The sequence below is a fragment of the Gymnoscopelus microlampas genome (assembly GCF_963454915.1).
Source record: "Gymnoscopelus microlampas genome assembly, chromosome: 16".
Taxonomy (NCBI): Eukaryota; Metazoa; Chordata; class Actinopteri; order Myctophiformes; family Myctophidae; genus Gymnoscopelus; species Gymnoscopelus microlampas.
The window spans coordinates 16355984-16373953 of NC_139953.1; the positions used below are offsets into that span (position 1 = coordinate 16355984).

Genomic DNA, 17970 nt, shown 5'->3' on the forward strand with positions numbered 1-17970 from the left:
AGCCAAACATCGACCGCTAATCCGAAAGGGAATCCTTCTTCGGGCCAAGGGGGACATGAGGCTTTCCAAGCACAGCCTAGTTTGTATGGCTTATGGAGATATGAGGTTTCTTTTTCCATCAGCGGGGTGGCTTGACACACAAACACTCAGGAACTTCCTCCACTGGCCCCGACATGCCCGTCTCCTGAGTTGTTGGGTGCGGTTCGGCCAGGTGTGTGAAGAGGTGCCAACTGGGCCCACGTTCCAGAGCACCACATGGGTTGTAAAAGCATGAAGAGCGGTGCAGGGTTGCTGGGCCTCGGTCCTCTCTCTCTCAGGCCGGGCCCGGTGCAGGACGGGAGTAAACACACTAATGAAACAATAATTGGACCGTGCTTCCGGCCTTGGCAGCGTGCTTGCAGGAGCTTTCCCCTCCTGTCTATTTGTCTCAGACACGCACCTGCTGCTGACACCCATTTGGTGTCAGCAGTTTTGATGTCCAAGTAATGTGTGTGTGCGTGCGCGTGCACATCGCCATGTGCTAATGTTTGTGCATGTGTTTGATACTGGCCATGTTGGTGCACAAAGCACATTCCTCCAGCAAACACAAAGGGGAGCCGAGACGGAGCGTATTCAGCATCTGCTTTGGTGTGAGTGTGAATCAAATTAGCATTTTTCAAGTGGATGAACTGTATACTGTACTATATATGCTGCCTGTGACTCAGCAATGTTGTGCAAGTAACACTTCCATAACATTGTTACCGTGAGTAACTGTTACTGTTGTTTTCATCTAGACTGCATGGCACAATAAGCTTTCCAGTCATGAATTAAGCTTGACATGCATGCATGCTTTGTTTATCAATTTTGTTTTCTCAGAGAAATACGGAACGCAAAGAGTTTGACCCATATTGATCCGGAAGCCTTTAGGAGCCTCCCAAACCTCAAATACTTGTAAGTAACTGTTACAAAACATACAGTTGAAGAGAAAACTATTTCATTTGAAGTATTTTATACTCTTCCTTTAGACTACACCCATCATGCCGTTGAAACCCTTCACGCTGATGATACTTAAACCTAAGGACAGAGAAATGAGACTTTGCCCTTCAAAATGTTTAGCCCAGACAGATAATTGAACCATTATAATCTATTCATCCTAACAGCTCAAGGTGCGTTTGCCAGTGCTGGCAAGACTGAGTCAAGTTTCAATTTCATGTTGTGGTACGCTCTGATTTCCTTAGTTACATTAAACCACTTTTTCCAGAGTCGTATCTTGTTCAAAACATCAACTGTGCATTAATGTAGGATTTGCTACCTAGTGGAAAATTATGCTTTGCTGTTATCTCCATCCAGTTTATTTATCATTTTAGGAAATGGATAATGTCTACGTTGTGCAGCCTGAAGTCACCTTCCATTCTAATCTCTCTGGAATAAGCACCAGCCATGTATAGGCAACTAAGACTGAGAGTGAAGTATAATCTTTGCAAACAGAAGTTGCGCACAACTTTAGAAGTCGAATATGATTTATTTTTCCAATGAAGTGTGAGTGCAGATGTCAAAGCTATATTGCGCTGCCTCTGTGAGCTCCGCCGTGCTTGTGACACATAGTTTAGCAAAAACCAAGAGCAAAAGATATCATTAGTTGGGATGAAACCCAAGAAGCACACAGAACTCTTTGTCCATGATGCTTATCCCTGTTCCATTCAGGGGGATTTTTAATACTGGCCTGAACGTCTTCCCCGACCTCAGCAACATCCAGTCAAATGACATGAACTTCATATTGTAAGTTGCAGTCACTGCATTTGGTTTTATGTATCATTTTCACTGTGTGTGTCTCTCTCTCTCACACTCACACTCTCTCACACACACACACACACACACACACACACACACACACACACACACACACACACACACACACACACACACACACACACACACACACACACACACACACACACACACACACACACACACACACACACACACACGTGTGTGAGAGAGTGTCCATTTCTGTGCTATGTATGTATATCTGAAAGGAGAATAGTCATAGAAACATTTCCAATAAAGAATATGTGTGCACATCCACAGTGGAAGCTGCCGATGATTTATTGCATTACAGCATAATAAAAAAAAAAAAAAACGGGTTTGGCATTAGAGCTTTATTGGGTTCATCACTCATAGGTGTACTAATTGGATAAAGTTTTCACTTGACGTGAGCTTGTAGGTTGGCTATTCTTGCCTAATGTTCGCCCCCAGAATAGAGACATTAGGGTACATGTGGTTAATGTTCCTCTCCTGACACGGTACTTGAGAGAGCATTCATCAACGCTGCATTCCTCTCCTTGGCACCAGTGGTGGGACAAGTACTCAGATTTTGAACTTAGTAAAAGTATCAATACAACAATGTACCAGTGGTGGAAAAAGTACTCACATTTCTTACCTAGGTAAAAAAATATATAATAAAAAAATTGAGTAAAAGTACAAAAGTATTGGTATCAAAATGTACTTAAAGTACCAAAAGTAAAAGTACTCAATCTTTTTTAAATAGCAGATCTACAAGTTCACAATGCGTCGCATCGCTATTTTTGATAAGTAATTTGATTCATTATTTATAATCAAAATCTGCAAATGTAACTACAGCTGTTGAATAATTGTAGGAGTGAAAAAGTACAATATTTTCCTCTGAGATGTAATGGGAGTAAAAGGATAACGTCTGGGTGGAAACCTCATATGTCCAAAACTGTTACTTTTCAGCATTCAAAATTCAAAAATAGCACATCGACAAGCTCAAAGCGTGTGGCTTGGCGCCGCGTTTCGAGTTTGTAGAACTGCTTTTTTTTATACTTTTGGGTGACGCTATAGTACTACTACTTGCTATACGCAAGTAGGGCGTTAATTTACGAAAAAATAAATAAATATGGAGATAAGAGGTTTCTGCCTGACAACGACGATAAAAAGACTTGAGTAAAGTAAAAAAGTACCTCAAAATGGTACTTAAGTACAGTACTCAGTTACTTTCCAGCAATGCTCTCCAGCCCAGACCAAACGTCTGTGTGTGCAACACCACTTCATTTCCTCCCTCTATCTGCTGCTGTCTGTCATCTGTTGCCTTTCAGGGAAATTACTGATCACCCCTACATCACCCACATCCCAGCCAACTCATTCCGCGGTATCACCAATGACGTGCTGACGGCGTAAGATATGCACACGCACACACACACACGCACACACACACACACACACACACACACACACACACACACACAGGGATAAAAACAGGTAGTGTGCGCCCATATGAATGTATGCACAAGCAAACACACATGACGGCACGTCCAAAAGCAAAGGTATACGCACCCACATGCAAACTAATCTCACACACACACACACGCACACACACACACACACACACACACACACACACACACACACACACACACACACACACACACACACACACACACACACACACACACACACACACACACACACACACACACACACACACACACACACACACACACACACACACACACACACACGCAGCTAACAGTCTCATTGGCCCCATTCCCTCCAGTTGTAAATATTTGCCAGAGTAATGGGTCAGCCTGGCCAAAGACTCTAACAGGACATAGCAAGCAGTCACATTCAAGTGGTTTCACGGTTGGAAGGAATAATTTAATAAACCGAGAAATACGTTAAGAGAAACTCTTTGCGTTTATGACCGCAAAAATTGCACGGACAGTTAAATCCTCACCAGGCAGTAAGTGGCCCCCACTGAGAAGTGATTCTACTTTTAGTACAGATTAAAGGTTATAAAACAAGATGGGATCTAATAGTAGCATGACTTCATGTGGATCTTGGACTTCATGTGGCCAGTCTATGATGTCAGTAGTCTATGACAGTGATTCTCAAAATGTAATGTAATTAATTAATTAATATCAAGGACCCCTTAGTTTTTTATGCGTTAGTCCAAGGACCCTCATTTGAGAGTGTACAAATGGATAAGGGTCCATTTGGTTCCATTTCTGCACTCTCAGAGTCAGACCCCACTTTGAAAACCACTGGTCTATGATTCCATATAGGCAAGGTTTCAGCTTGATTCGACTTGATTGTTCAGTCCTTGTTTAGTCGGCTTGTCTCTGTAAGAGGTTGCAGGAATCTGGTTATGGTAAACAGTCATGATATTGATAAGACACACACATATACGTAATCTGTGCCCAAAGTTGGACAATCCGAGCCCATAGACTTCCTTTATATAATATTAAAGTTAAATATTGTATGTTAGCCAAGTGGCAGTGCAAGAAATTGGCATTGATCGGTCCAGCGGTTTGTGATATTAGCCCAGGACAGACAGACAGACAGACAGACACACCCTCTTATTATCCTTTCTCAGAGCCACGGCATAAAGAAAATAGCAACTGATGGGAAAACAGCTTTCATTTCTATAGATGGTTATCAGATATCAGTAATTGTTTTTGTTATGAATGTTATGTCAATTTGCCCCTGTTTGTTCCCAGGATGCTGTATGGAAATGGCTTCACAGAGATCCAACATCATGCTTTTAATGGGACCAAGCTGGACCAAGTGTATGTTTCATGTATTGTTTTGTTACTGTGCCACGACAATGTTTAACAATATGCAGTACCTTGTTAACAGAACCTACATCATTAATAGAACTGAATTGAAAACTATTGAATGATGATTGAATAACGTACTGTACTACTAACATTTTGACAGAAAAAAAACCCTACATGTTGATTAATCCAGACAAGGGGATAGTGCTATTTCTATATGAATTTCGAAACTGTTTTGATGACTGTCCACGAAGCCAATTCTGGGGAGTTAGAAGGATATCTTTCACTGGCAGACAGAAAATCAGTCCATCGAGCATCGTGTTCTGTCATTTACCCCAACAATTAAGTTGTTTGGTATCTTGCCTGGATTAAACCGTTTCTGACATCTGGCATGCGTATCCCTTTCCGCAAAACCACGCTACAAAACCAGTGGGATCACGGCTGGGTCACCGCTGGCCATCTCAAATGTACTTATAGTATGCTTAACCCAGGGTCTTCCATGAGGCTATAGAGAGCTCTCACGGGAAAAACAAGTTTCCAGAAGTGGTTATCAGGAAGTCCTACAACAACCCCCCAAACCCCCCCTCCCCCTAATCTTCATCCACTAAAGCTGGAGCCTAGAACTCAGTCATACTTGGAGGGAGTTGATTGGATCTCTGTACAGACTAATATTAGATAAATACAAGTTAGCCTAAACACCAAGAGAAAGACATAATCATTTCTGTTACAATCAAGTCTAGTCACCTCTGGTCCAAATCTTGAAAATAGCAGATCTACAAGCTCACGATGCGTTGCGGTGCGTTTGTGAGCTTGTAGATCTGCTATTTTTTACGAATCCCCCCCCCTCCCACCCTTGAATAGGGATGCTAGGGTTCAAGTGAGTTAAACACAAAGAGAAAGCATAATCGTTGCTTCTTCATCCATTTCTGTCACAAACAAGTCTTGAATAGTCAGGATATGAGATATTAATGCTATTAAACCACCACCACCCCCCGACTGCTTCTTTTTTGCAACACCTCCACATAGCCCGGGTCCTTATGGGGGCCTAATTAGGCCATTGCTCAGTCACTTTAGTGTGTCTTACCACACGGGTGTTTGCGTTGGCGCCGGGGCACGCTCTGAGGGGAGAACTGATCCCCAGCGCGCCCTGACCAAGACAAACACTCCCGCTCACAGGTCTATTATCCTTATTGGATTTAAGGGATTCTGGGGGATATGTAGGGAAGGTGCAGCGTGTTTTATAGGCACCCCTCCCCCCCTGCCCCCCTCCTACAGTTATCTACCTTGAGTCAACAACGTGATTTTTGCCGTAGTGCTTCACCCCCCGTGAAAACGAGAGAAAATAAACACAGGAAGGCGTAGCGATGAGGCACGTGTAAATATTATTAGGCCGTGCCTCGCGCTCACTCGGCCCTGATTGAAATGTTAAGTGTGACTTATCCCCTTAATAAACTACCGATTTGTGTGTGTTCCCTGCACCCAGGTACCTTCACAGAAACAAATATCTGACCAAAATGGATGACAAGGCGTTTGCCGGTACCATCAGCGGGCCCATACTTCTGTAAGTACCCGAGGAGGTAAAGATGTGTCTTGGGTGATTAGGCGTCGGTAATTACGGTTCAATTATACAAAACAAATTGTGACAAGATTTGACACAGCTGCATATGTGAATGGCTATAGTTCTATAGTTTACGAAATGAGATAATTACACAGAAATAAACTATTAATAATAGAGTAAAAGAATAGTATAGTGTCCAGCCAACATTATAATCTTAATTAAAGACATTGGTTTAAAGGCCTGTTTAAAGGGCACAATTAAGGACCATTCTGGACATGTTCTATGTTATCACTATTATAATGATATTAATGCACATGGGGGAAAAAATGCAATTAATTTCTATTTTCTAATTTATAGCTATTTCATAATTCATTATTCAACCATTTCTCACCCAGAGACTGGGTGAGAAGAATGTCTGGAGAAATGTGATAGCCCACATCAAAGAGACACAAATCGTTCCTCCACAGCTGTGTCGTTTAGCCGCGGGAAATCAGAACCGCATTGTGCGCGAATGAGAGAGGGAAGAGGATATATTTACTCAAGTACTGTATTTAAGTAAGATTTTGAGGTATACATGTACCTTACTCCAGTATTTCCATTTCTTAAAATACGTTAAACTACTACTCCACTATATCTCAGAGGCAAATAATGTACTGTTTACTCTGCTACAATTATTGGGAAATATAGTTACTAGTTACTTTGAAGATTTATCTTATTAATACAGTACATTAACCAGTTAAGTCCTATTTTATACTTACTATAGTACTACTGGCTACAAAAAAATAGCCAATCTGCTTAATCGCCTATATTAAAAAAAAAATAAAAATAAAGCCTGATAAATTTAGAATAGTTGTATTTTTATATTGTGGTATTTGCTACTTTTACTTAAGTAAAGCTCTTCCTCCACGACTGGTTTTCTCTTCAATACTTCTAGTCTTCTCTTCTCAGGAGTTTGTAACGCTGAATATCCCCGTTTATGAGGTGTTTGGTTGCCAGAGTCTTGAACCGCAGTTATCTGCTCTTGCGGTTCAAGCTGTGAGTATCTGCTTAGGTAAACGTGGTCCTTGTGCGGCCGGCTCTCCTTTTCCACTGGGGAACATGTTCTGGGTGAGGTCACCTCCATGAGGTCATGGGCCAAACATCTGGGAATGACAAAATCAGGACCGGCAGTCATAGCTGTCTGTGTGTGTGTGTGTGTGTGTGTGTGTGTGTGTGTGTGTGTGTGTGTGTGTGTGTGTGTGTGTGTGTGTGTGTGTGTGTGTGTGTGTGTGTGTGTATTTTTGGTCCGCAGCCTGACACAATGTTCCCCCATGAGGAGAGAGGAGCGCAAAGAACAAGACTGTTGGGAGAGCAAATGCGAACAAAACAATAAATAAAACAACTGACTCGGCACTTAACGAAAATAGTGTGATTAATCCATTTAGACCCGAAACGCATCTGTGTCACTTGATGATGATTTGAGCTAAAATGCATTATTCTAAACTTTGGCTATTTTTAAAAAATCGTGAAAAAAAAAGATTTTTGAAAAATCGTGAAAATGTGTGCAAATCTTTGAATATATATTGTTTAAAGCGAACATTTTTTAACTCTATACTTTACTTCTGGGGGTCCCTGCAACAAACATTTTGAGATGGGGGTTGGCGGCCAAATACATATCATTTTGGGGGTCCTTGACATGAAAAAGATTGAGCACCACTGATATAGAAACATACGTTTTTTCAGAATACTGTTGGGATTTAGAGGACATTTTTAGAATCAGCTTCAGTTCTTAATGGATTAAGAAATGTTTTGGCTTTCCCCTTTTTTAATTTTTTTTCACAATTTTAATTACATTATTTAGCTAACATGATGACGTTTAGAGATACGAGGAATTACCAATCTGGAGGAAGTTGAAGAGCATTTGTCCTCTATCTGACCTATGGAAGGTGGTGTGTGTGTGTGCGTGTGCGTGTGCGTGCGTGCGTGCGTGCGTGGCACACCACACAGCAAGTATAACACAATCAGACGTGTTGTTGGGGAGACGCTGGCCTCCGCCGCATGTGTCTGTCCCAGTGAGGTTGAGCTCGCTTTGGCAACGGCGCTCGAGCACAAGAAAAGAAATACCATGTGTAATTGCTTAAAGATGACAAACGGATCGGAGGGTCTTTATTCTGTACAGAAACAGATGGAAGGGGGCCACGTGGTTTTTGGGTCCGTCCACGAGGCTTCCTGGACAGCGCGTGTCTGAACCTGCTTGTATGAGACGCTGCCACACTTTTGTTAAGTTAGTGGTTCGAATGCAGCGGGAGCCAATCGCACGCGTTTAAACTTTGAGTCAGGTGGAAGTCATGTCTGTGTTGATGCTGATCATCTGCAATGTGAAAGACTAAATAAATACATACATAAATAAATAAATCATGACAACTAATAGCTTAACCCATTGGTTCTCAAAGTGGGGTCCGGGGACCCCCATGGGTCCTTGAGGGACTTCCAGGGGGTCCCCAGCTAAATGATGGATAGTTAGGAACCAAATGGACCCTTATGGGTCTGTAACTCTGAGTAAATTAACATAGATTTTACGATATAAATTGGGGTCCCAGAGATATAAATGTCATTAAATGGGGGTCCATAGCATAACGCATGTCAAACTGGGGGTCCTTGAAATGGCTAATGGCTTAAAATGGCTGACAATCACTGCTAGAGCCGTAAAAATCTTCTCTTATGGGGGTATCTGGCATATCTTTTCAAATGGGGGTCCGCGGGCTAATAAGTGTCAATTTGGGGGTCCTTGACATGAAAAAGTTTGAGAACCACTGGCTTAACCACTTTCAACCTGGCATCCTTATTTTGGGCATGTCAGGATCTATGAAACTTTTCCACAATTAATAGATACCTGATAACTGATGAGTCAGTTGACCGAAATGTTGTTTCTGCAATAAAGATTTAAAGATAAGACAGTGTGCCGGACTTTTTTCGCTTTTTGTCGTTCAACAAAGTATATAGGGCTTAAAGGTGGTGCAAGTGATATTTCTTGTTTAAAATAAGTGTTAAATAGCTCTATATTCATATTATAGTATTCATTGCTATACAGTGGTTTCCAGTGGGTAACAGGGGTTTCCCCATCTAGCTCTAGTGAACCGAAAATACATTTTCAGGTTGTGATACCAATTTAATTCAGTCAGGAGAAAGAACTCATACAGGATACAGGATAAACAGGTCAGTTTCCCTTGAGAAATCCCTATATTCTTCCATGCCTCTCCCTTTAACTCTGTGTTTTGTTTTGTCGTTCGCTATATCCCCTCTCCACTGTTGCTCTATTGTCTCTCTAAATTATTGTTATCCTCTCTCTCCCTCTCTCTCTCTCTCTCTCAGAGATGTGTCCCTGACAGGAATCAGCTCCCTGCCGACCGCAGGCATGGAGTCTCTACGGGAGCTGATGGCACGCAACGCCTGGGCCCTCAAGAAGCTTCCCCCCATCAAGACCTTCAAGCACCTCACCATGGCTGACCTCACCTACCCCAGCCACTGCTGTGCCTTCAAAAACCTCAAGAAAAAGCGCGGGTGAGCAGCAGTACTTCTGACCAGAGCGTTTTGTTGACCCATTAAGACCTGAGGCCGATTCTACAAAATGTCTTCTAAATCCATTCCAAACAGTTTTTTGAAAAAAAAGTATGTTACTATGTCAGTGGTTCTCAAACATTTTCATGTCAAGGACCCCAAAATGTATATGTAATTGGCCACGGACCCCTATCTCAAAACATTTTGTTCCAGGGACCCCCAGAAGCAAAGAATTGAGTTACAAATGTTAGCTTAAAAATATATATATATTCAAAGATTTGCACAAATGTTAACTATTTCTCAAAAATAGCAGATCTACAAGCTCATAGCGCGGCACTCGGTGCCGCGCTATGAGCTTGTAGATCTGCTATTTTTGAATAGCCCAAAGTGTAAAATAATGCTTTTTAGCTCAAATCTAAAAATGACACAGATGCTTCTCCCGGTCTTAATGGGTGGCTAGGGCCCACTAAACCCACTCCTAAAAAACAAAGCCGGTGCATTTTAGTCTAATTTCATTCATATTCTGCACCAGTGCTACTGAGTGCTACGAAACGTCCTAGAAAAGTTTATCTGTTGTCTTGAGGCGGAGCTGGCGGCAGACTACAAAGCAGTTCATTTGCAGTTTGTAAACACGGTCGCATAAATAGTAAATATCATTCAGTGGAATGCAGTCTGCAGTCTGTGCATTTCACATGATTAATGCATAATGCGCCGGGGAATAAGAGCAGCTGCACTTATACGGTGTGGACCTTGGCGAGGATTAAATCAACTCGCTGACGCGTTTACCTATAACTTCTTACCAGGCTGCCATAATTACTGTCACTCAGCGCTGTTATTGTAGGAAGAGGGCCGTGCCAGACTCGTAATGACTCTCTCAAAACAGGAATCATTTTACTTTAGCTGGATATATAAATAATTTGATTGTGCCACGGGTGCTCAGGAGGGCATGTGTCGCAGACAAGTCTACGTTGGATTTTTCTACCCATTAACCCGTTAAGACCGGGAACGCATCTGTGTGTCATTTTTAGATTTCTTTAGGCTATTAAAAAATAGCAGATATACAAGCTCATAGCGCGGCACCGAGTGCCGCGCTATGAGCTTGTAGATCTGCTATTTTTGAAAAATCTTGAAAATGTGTGCAAATCTTTGAATAAGAGGTCCCTGGAACAAAATATTTTCAGATGGGGGTCCGCGGCCAAATAAATATAATCTCCATGACATGAAAAATTTGAGAACCACTGATATAGCAACATAGGTTTTTTTTTTTAAACTGTTGACATTTTGTAGAATCGGCCTCAGGTCTTAATGGGTTAACATGTTTAATTTGGTGCATGCTGTATTTGCTTTATTCAATCTGAATAACGTGTGTGTGTGTGTGTGTGTGTGTGTGTGTGTGTGTGTGTGTGTGTGTGTGTGCGCGTGCGCGTGTGCGTGTGCGTGTGCGTGTGTGTGCGCGCGCGGGTTTACATTTTTCAGCTTCTTGGAGTACATAATCTGCAACCTGACTGCTTACTACGAGAACCACCACAAGCGCTCCGTGGGGCCCCTCCGCATGCCTTCCCTCCAGGGGGACGACGGCGCCTCCGAAACGGCCCCCGACGACCAGGCACCCAGCGACGGAGCCGCCGTCAGAGAGCCGCCGCCGCAGCAACAGGACTGGCGACGGGGGGACTTCCACTACCACGCCTACTTCGGAGGCCAGCCCGACGAGGACGTGGGCTTCGGCGAGACCCTCAAGAACCCGCAGGACACGGGCCAGGACTTCGACAACCGCTACGACTACGTGGTGTGCGAGGAGGGCGAGGAGGTGACGTGCTCGCCGGCGCCCGACGAGTTCAACCCGTGCGAGGACATCATGGGCTTCGGCTTCCTGCGCGTGTCCGTGTGGTTCGTCAGCCTGCTGGCCGTGCTGGGCAACGTGGTGGTGCTGCTGGTCATCCTCACCAGCCACTACAAGCTCTCCGTCTCGCGCTTCCTCATGTGCCACCTGGCGTTCGCCGACCTCTGCATGGGCGTCTACCTGCTGCTCATCGCCTCCGTGGACCTGCACACGCGCGCCGAGTACTTCAACCACGCCATCGACTGGCAGACGGGGCCCGGCTGCGGCCTGGCCGGGTTCTTCACCGTGTTCGCCAGCGAGCTGTCCGTCTACACGCTGACGGTGATCACGCTGGAGCGCTGGTACGCCATCACCTTCGCCATGCGCCTGGACCGCAAGCTGCGGCTGGCCCACGCCGCCGCCGTCATGCTGGGCGGCTGGGTCCTCTGCCTCTTCCTGGCGCTGCTGCCGCTGGTCGGCGTGAGCAGCTACCAGAAGGTCAGCATCTGCCTCCCCATGGACACGCAGTCCACCGTGGCTCAGGTCAGTGGTGGACAGTGACTATAAGTGCATTTACTTAAGTAGTGTACTTTAAGTACAATTTTGAGGTACTTTTTACTTTACTGGAGTATTTCCAGTTGTCTATACTTTTACTCCACTACATGTCAGAGGCAAATATTGTACTTTTACTCCGCTACAATTATTTGAAAACTGTAGTTACTAGTTACTTTGCAGATATAAATTATTACATTATAAAACATACATTAAAGGTAGGGTAAGTGATTTTCTTTGGTTAAAATAAGTGCTAAATAGCTCTATATTCTGATAGTACTCATTGCTATAGAGTGTTTGTTCAGTAAAAGAAGTCTCCTTGTCTCTCCAGCTCTTTATAAAACAGAAAATGCATTTTCGTTTCAGTTTCAGTTTCATTTCCAATTTTATCCAATCAGGATAGAGAACTCAATCAGGATATAGATTAAACAAGTGAAATTGGAAGTGATGACACTAAGAAATGAGCAGACAAAATTGGAACTGGAACACTAAAAATGAAGCTTAAAAATGGGTACTTTCTCCTGATTGGCTGAGATTTTGACACCTACCGAAAAATGTATTTTTGGTACTGAACAAACACTCTATAGCAATGATTACTATCACAATATAGTGCTTTACCCTTTTAACAAAATACTTTTTGTTTTAACCAAAAAATATCACTTACCCTACCTTTAACCACTTTAGCCCTATTTTATACCTAGGCTATTTGAAAACAGCCGATCTACGAGCTTGTAGATCTGCTATTCTCAAACATTTTAGTACTTTTACTTTTGGTACATTTTGATACCAATGCTTTAGTACTTTTACTGAAGTAAATTTTGAATTCCGGACTTTTACTTGTAACACAGCACTTCTACATTGCAGTATCGATACTTTTTACTTAAGCAAAACATTCGAGTACTTTTTTTTCTCCCACCACTGGCTCCCAGGTCTACATCGTGTCGGTGCTGGTCCTCAACATCCTGGCCTTCCTGGTGATCTGCGCGTGCTACGTCAAGATCTACTGCACCGTGCACAACCCGCACTACCGCTCCGGCTCCAAGGACACCAACATCGCCAAGCGCATGGCCGTGCTCATCTTCACCGACTTCCTGTGCATGGCGCCCATCTCTTTCTATGCCATGTCGGCCGTGCTGGACCGGCCCCTCATCACCGTCTCCAACTCCAAGATCCTGCTGGTGATGTTCTACCCGCTCAACTCCTGCTCCAACCCTTTCCTCTACGCCATCTTCACCAAGGCCTTCCGGGGAGACGTGTTCATCCTGCTCAGCAAGGTGGGCCTGTGCCAGCGGCAGGCGCAGCTCTTCAGGGGCCAGACCGTCGTCGTCTCGTCCAAGGGCAGCAGCGGCGGGACGACGTGGCAGGGCCGCCGGGACAGGGACAGGGTGAGGAAAGGAGGTGGTGGAGGAGGTGGAGGTGTTCCAGAGGAGGTGGAGGTGCCCATTCACCAGCAGGACTGCTCTGGACATTAGGGGTGTCGGAATAAATCGATTTGAAATACGAATCGCGATTCTACTGTTGGACGATTCAGAATCGATTCTCGTTTTCCAAAAAAAAAGAAGAAAAATTCAAAAAATGTTTTGGGGGGGATCTTGGATTTACCTTTGTGTGTTTACATTATTATCAGTTGATAAAACCTTTACAATTATAAAAGCTACGTGAATGTACTCTGCTCTCATGCCAGCAGACTGGAGTAGATCCTGAAATCCTATGTTTTGAATCAAGAATCGTTTTCAATCGAGAATCGTTTTGAAGGGAGAATCGTTTGAATCAGAAAAAAACGTTTTTGAATCGGAAAAAAACGCTTTTGAATCGAGAATAGTTTGTTTTGAAAAAATCGGAAAAAAATCGGAATAGTGACCCCAAGAATCGGAATCGAATCGTGAGATAGCAGAAGATTCACAGCCCTCAGTGGACATACGTGCCAACAGTGAGGGGACAGCCAGGAGTCTGGACACACATGAGCCCCAAGCGATGGGGACCAGGGCGCCTAAAGGGGCACGACTGGTCAAAGTGGGAAAAGAAGCATGAAATCAAAACTGGAAACATTTGTAGGTTGATCTGTTAGTATATTTAACAGGGGGGAAAAAAAGTCGCTGCTGTGAATTTCAGGTCGAGTTCATCTGTTTTCACAATTTCGCCTGTTATGATTTTACGGTTCCAGAGAATATCATGTGTCACTGAAATATGAGATTTTTCATAATCACACTTTTATTCTTTTCAATTCTGAGTCGTTACAGTTTTGCAATAAAAAGGTCACTTTGAGAGGGGAAATTAAAAACTCAGACATATATATAGATACGTATATAGCCATAACAACTGAATTAAAACTTTAAAAAATATATAAATTATGTTTATTAAATTGAATAGGCTCAGTCTGGCATTGAGAATAGAGTTGAGGACATGACTGCTATAAGTAAAGCATTACATTTCCCAGTGTGAGAGTGATAAGACATTTTCTGAGGCATGTTTTCTTTTTGGAGATTTCTTTACGCAAGGACAGCCTGCATGCCTGGAGGACTAAAAATATAAGCATTCCAACACCTCTGTACATAATGTAAATAAATAAACTGCATTTTGGGGATCTATGCATATTAATGCAATACCCTTGGGAATCTTACCTTGTTTAAAAAGCTGTTTATTTCAAGCTGGGAGCTGTATAAAATAGTAATAATAATGATAATAATAATGATACAAGTGTTAAGGGGGCGTAAAGACACATTGCAAAAATCTCCACATCACTTTTAGTGTAGCTGTGATGTGAAAAGCAGACATGAGTGTTTTTACAAAGGGAGTGGACTCTTTGAACTGTACTTTTATGTGACTTAGTCCTGCACCAAAAATATATTGTATTTCCTAGATTCATTAAACGTTTGTCTACTTTGGGTTTCTATAGGCTGACCCTGCCATGTTCTTTTGTGTGTGTGTGTGTGTGTGTGTGTGTGCGTGCGTGCGTGTGGTGTTACAAATTGTTACTAATTATTGTAAAGTGATCCAAAGAAAAAAACCTTCTCCAGAAATATACCCTAATCCCGAGACAATTCAATCTAATTACAAAGGCAAACAACCATTATTTTGATCAGCACATTTCTAGAAACTGCAGTTATGATAACAAACACATACTTGTGAAACATTTCTCTCTGCTTTGGAATGTCGCCGTTGTTTTGACTAGCATTACGGTATTTTTCCAACCCCTTATGGAAGCAAGTGACTTATACATGAGATAATAATGTTGCCTTGTCTTGTGTTTAACCACTTAAGCCCTATTTTATGCTTCTGCTGTTGGAAATTAGCTGAACTACTAGCTCACAACGCGTTGCATCGCGATGCGTTGTGAGCTTGTAGATTGGCAAGCAAACCGAACCAGGGGACAGCCTGTGTGGCAACATTGAACTTATAATTATGAGTTAACCCATTCAATCCGGGAACGCATCTGTGTCATTTTAGATTTATTTGGCTATTTTTGAAAAAATCGTGAAAATTTGTGCAAATCTTTGAATACATATATTTTTTAAAGCGAACATTTGTACCTCAAATCTTTGCTTCTGGGAGTCCCTGGAACAAAATATTTTACAAACGTTCGCTTTAAAAATATATATATTCAAAGATTTGCACAACTTTTCACGATTTTTCAAAAATAGCCAAAGAAATCTAAAATGACAAAGATGTGTTCCCGGGTTGAATGAGAACACCCTCTACCAGTGACAGCTGGTAACATGTGGTTAGTATTGCAGTTGTTGGGTGACATCTTTTTTTTCTTTCTTTCTTTTTTTAAAGGAAATATTTGGATGATCAGTGGAACGTTCCTGGAAAACTGGGGATCATTTCAGGAAAGATTGGAAGATACAGTAGTTGCTTTTTTTTTTTACATACGTCTCTGTCGGGTGGAAACCTCATATGTCCAGTACTGTTACTTTTCAGGATTCAAATTCTAAAGTAGCAGATCTACAAGCTCAAAGTGCTTCGTGCCGCGTTTTAGAGCTTGCAGATCGGCTACTTTGGATGCTTTTGTCTGACACTGCGATCAAGTAGGGCGTTGATATATGAAAAAAACACAAAAAGTCAGAATATGGAGATAGGAGGTTTCTGCCCGACAGTAACGATAATGCATAATCAGTGTAGCCCGCTTGCTTTTAGAATAAGCGGGCTTAGTGGTTAAAAAACCACAGAAATGGAACAGATTTTGATTCTGGGGATGAACCAATGGAGAGTGGCATCTGCCCGGTGAGTTCCAAGAACTTGACTCATGCCGTAAATCCTAAACAGACTACCAGGACAACGCATTTCGATTTCAGCTGAATGTTTTCCACCGTTACATCTTTGCCAGTCGCCCATTAAACTGCGTTCAAAGGTTGACCTTTACAATGCTGCTGTGCGCATGCGCTGGCAGAGCTGCCCTGGGTACGACCATTTTTGGAACGCGTCCATCCTTTCACAGCTGAAATGATATTGATTACATGCCATGTGTCTGTGCGCCAGAATCTCCACCTGTTTTGTGCATACAGTTTTGCCAAATATCCAACGCAAGATTTACCTGATTCCAGTTAAAAGGTAGGGTAAGTGATATTTTATTGTTAAAATAAATGTTAAATATAGCTCTATATTCTGATAGTAATCATTGGTAGAGGGTTTGTTCAGTAGGAGTCTCCCCATCTCGGGGATACCAATTTTATCCAATCAGAAGAGAGGACTCATACAGGATACAGGATAAATAAGTGACATTGGAAGTGATGACACTAAAAATGAGCAGACAACTGGAACACTATACAATTGATGAATGGGTACTCTCTCCTAATTGGCTGACATTGGCAACCCACCTGAAAATGTATTTTCCGTTTATCAAATAGCTTTTTGTTTTAACCAAAAAATATCACTTACCCCATCTTTTATTATTTTATTTTCCTACATTTTTATCCCACGATTTTGTAACCCCATTTTTTACACCCAGTGCCAATTGTCTATGTAATCCTGGGCACTACCTTCCCTCTGCCAACCTAGGGAGGCCAGGGCCGAGCTCATGCCTCCTTCAATGCATGAGAGCCAACTGACCTTCTTGTCACCTGACAGGGGAGAGTTTCCCTGGTTGGACGTAGCGCGTGGAAGGAACACGTTATTCCAACCAGTTCCTTTCCCCTCCATCAGGTGCCCCGGCTGGCCAGGCGGAGGCAGTATAGTGACCAGGATTACTGCATGTTTTTGTTTTTGTACCTAACACGGTGAGAACACGGGGAGAGCCCCCTCTTACCCCATCTTTTAAGCGTTTGGCATCAATTTGAAGGCTAGGTTTATCAGTCAGGTTCTGTTGATTTCAGCTTTCACATCTCAAAACAGAGTCACAATCATTGCAATTAAGCTTCAAAAGCTCACAAATGCAGTGAAATAACACAAGTATGACCTTCCTGTACTGGGGCACACACACAAAAAAAAATCGAAGATCCAAATCCAACTAATAGTGGGCAGGTCCAAACAAACTGATTGAGACTTGGATGGGATTTAAATGGACATTCCTCTCCTTCTCCCTGGTTCTCAGGCCTTCCCGAATCATTCCTCTCTGGGTATTTCAAATAAACCCATCTCCTCAAATAAGCAGGGCAGGGCCGCGGCAATGGAGCACTGTGCCGTCAGATTAGATTGCTGAATTCAAACACAGCGGGAACTTCACAAGGCAGAGATAGCCTTGGTCTGTAACACTCGGTTGAATTCCTCACGCTATCCCTTCCATCTCTCGGGGCCTTTTGGGAACACAAACTCCTTAAAGCCTAATATATAGGCTTTAACATACTAACCTACATAATACAGTACATTGTAGTACCACTGTATCCATCGCTGGAAATGTACGACTTTGTGGAAAACATGGCGTACTGCCAAAGCTTTATGCTCGTACTGTCTGTCCTGACTAGGGGTGACAGTTAATCTACAATAACTAATTGATTTGATCAACTATAAAAAAG

General features: G+C 42.8%; 1 protein-coding gene across 1 annotated transcript in view; it reads left to right on the plus strand.

Moving 5' to 3' along the window:
* The window catches only part of tshr (thyroid stimulating hormone receptor), a gene marked incomplete at both ends in the record, with an annotated part of 29439 nt that extends 15948 nt beyond the window's left edge, over window positions 1–13491 (plus strand). The window contains 8 exons of the mRNA XM_084082078.1: window positions 856–930; window positions 1684–1758; window positions 3096–3173; window positions 4497–4565; window positions 6037–6114; window positions 9463–9651; window positions 11125–12010; window positions 12949–13491. Of these exons, the coding sequence (XP_083938204.1) occupies window positions 856–930; window positions 1684–1758; window positions 3096–3173; window positions 4497–4565; window positions 6037–6114; window positions 9463–9651; window positions 11125–12010; window positions 12949–13491 (1993 nt within the window). The remainder of the gene's footprint in view (window positions 1–855; window positions 931–1683; window positions 1759–3095; window positions 3174–4496; window positions 4566–6036; window positions 6115–9462; window positions 9652–11124; window positions 12011–12948) is intronic.
* Between the last annotated feature and the right edge of the window lie 4479 nt (window positions 13492–17970).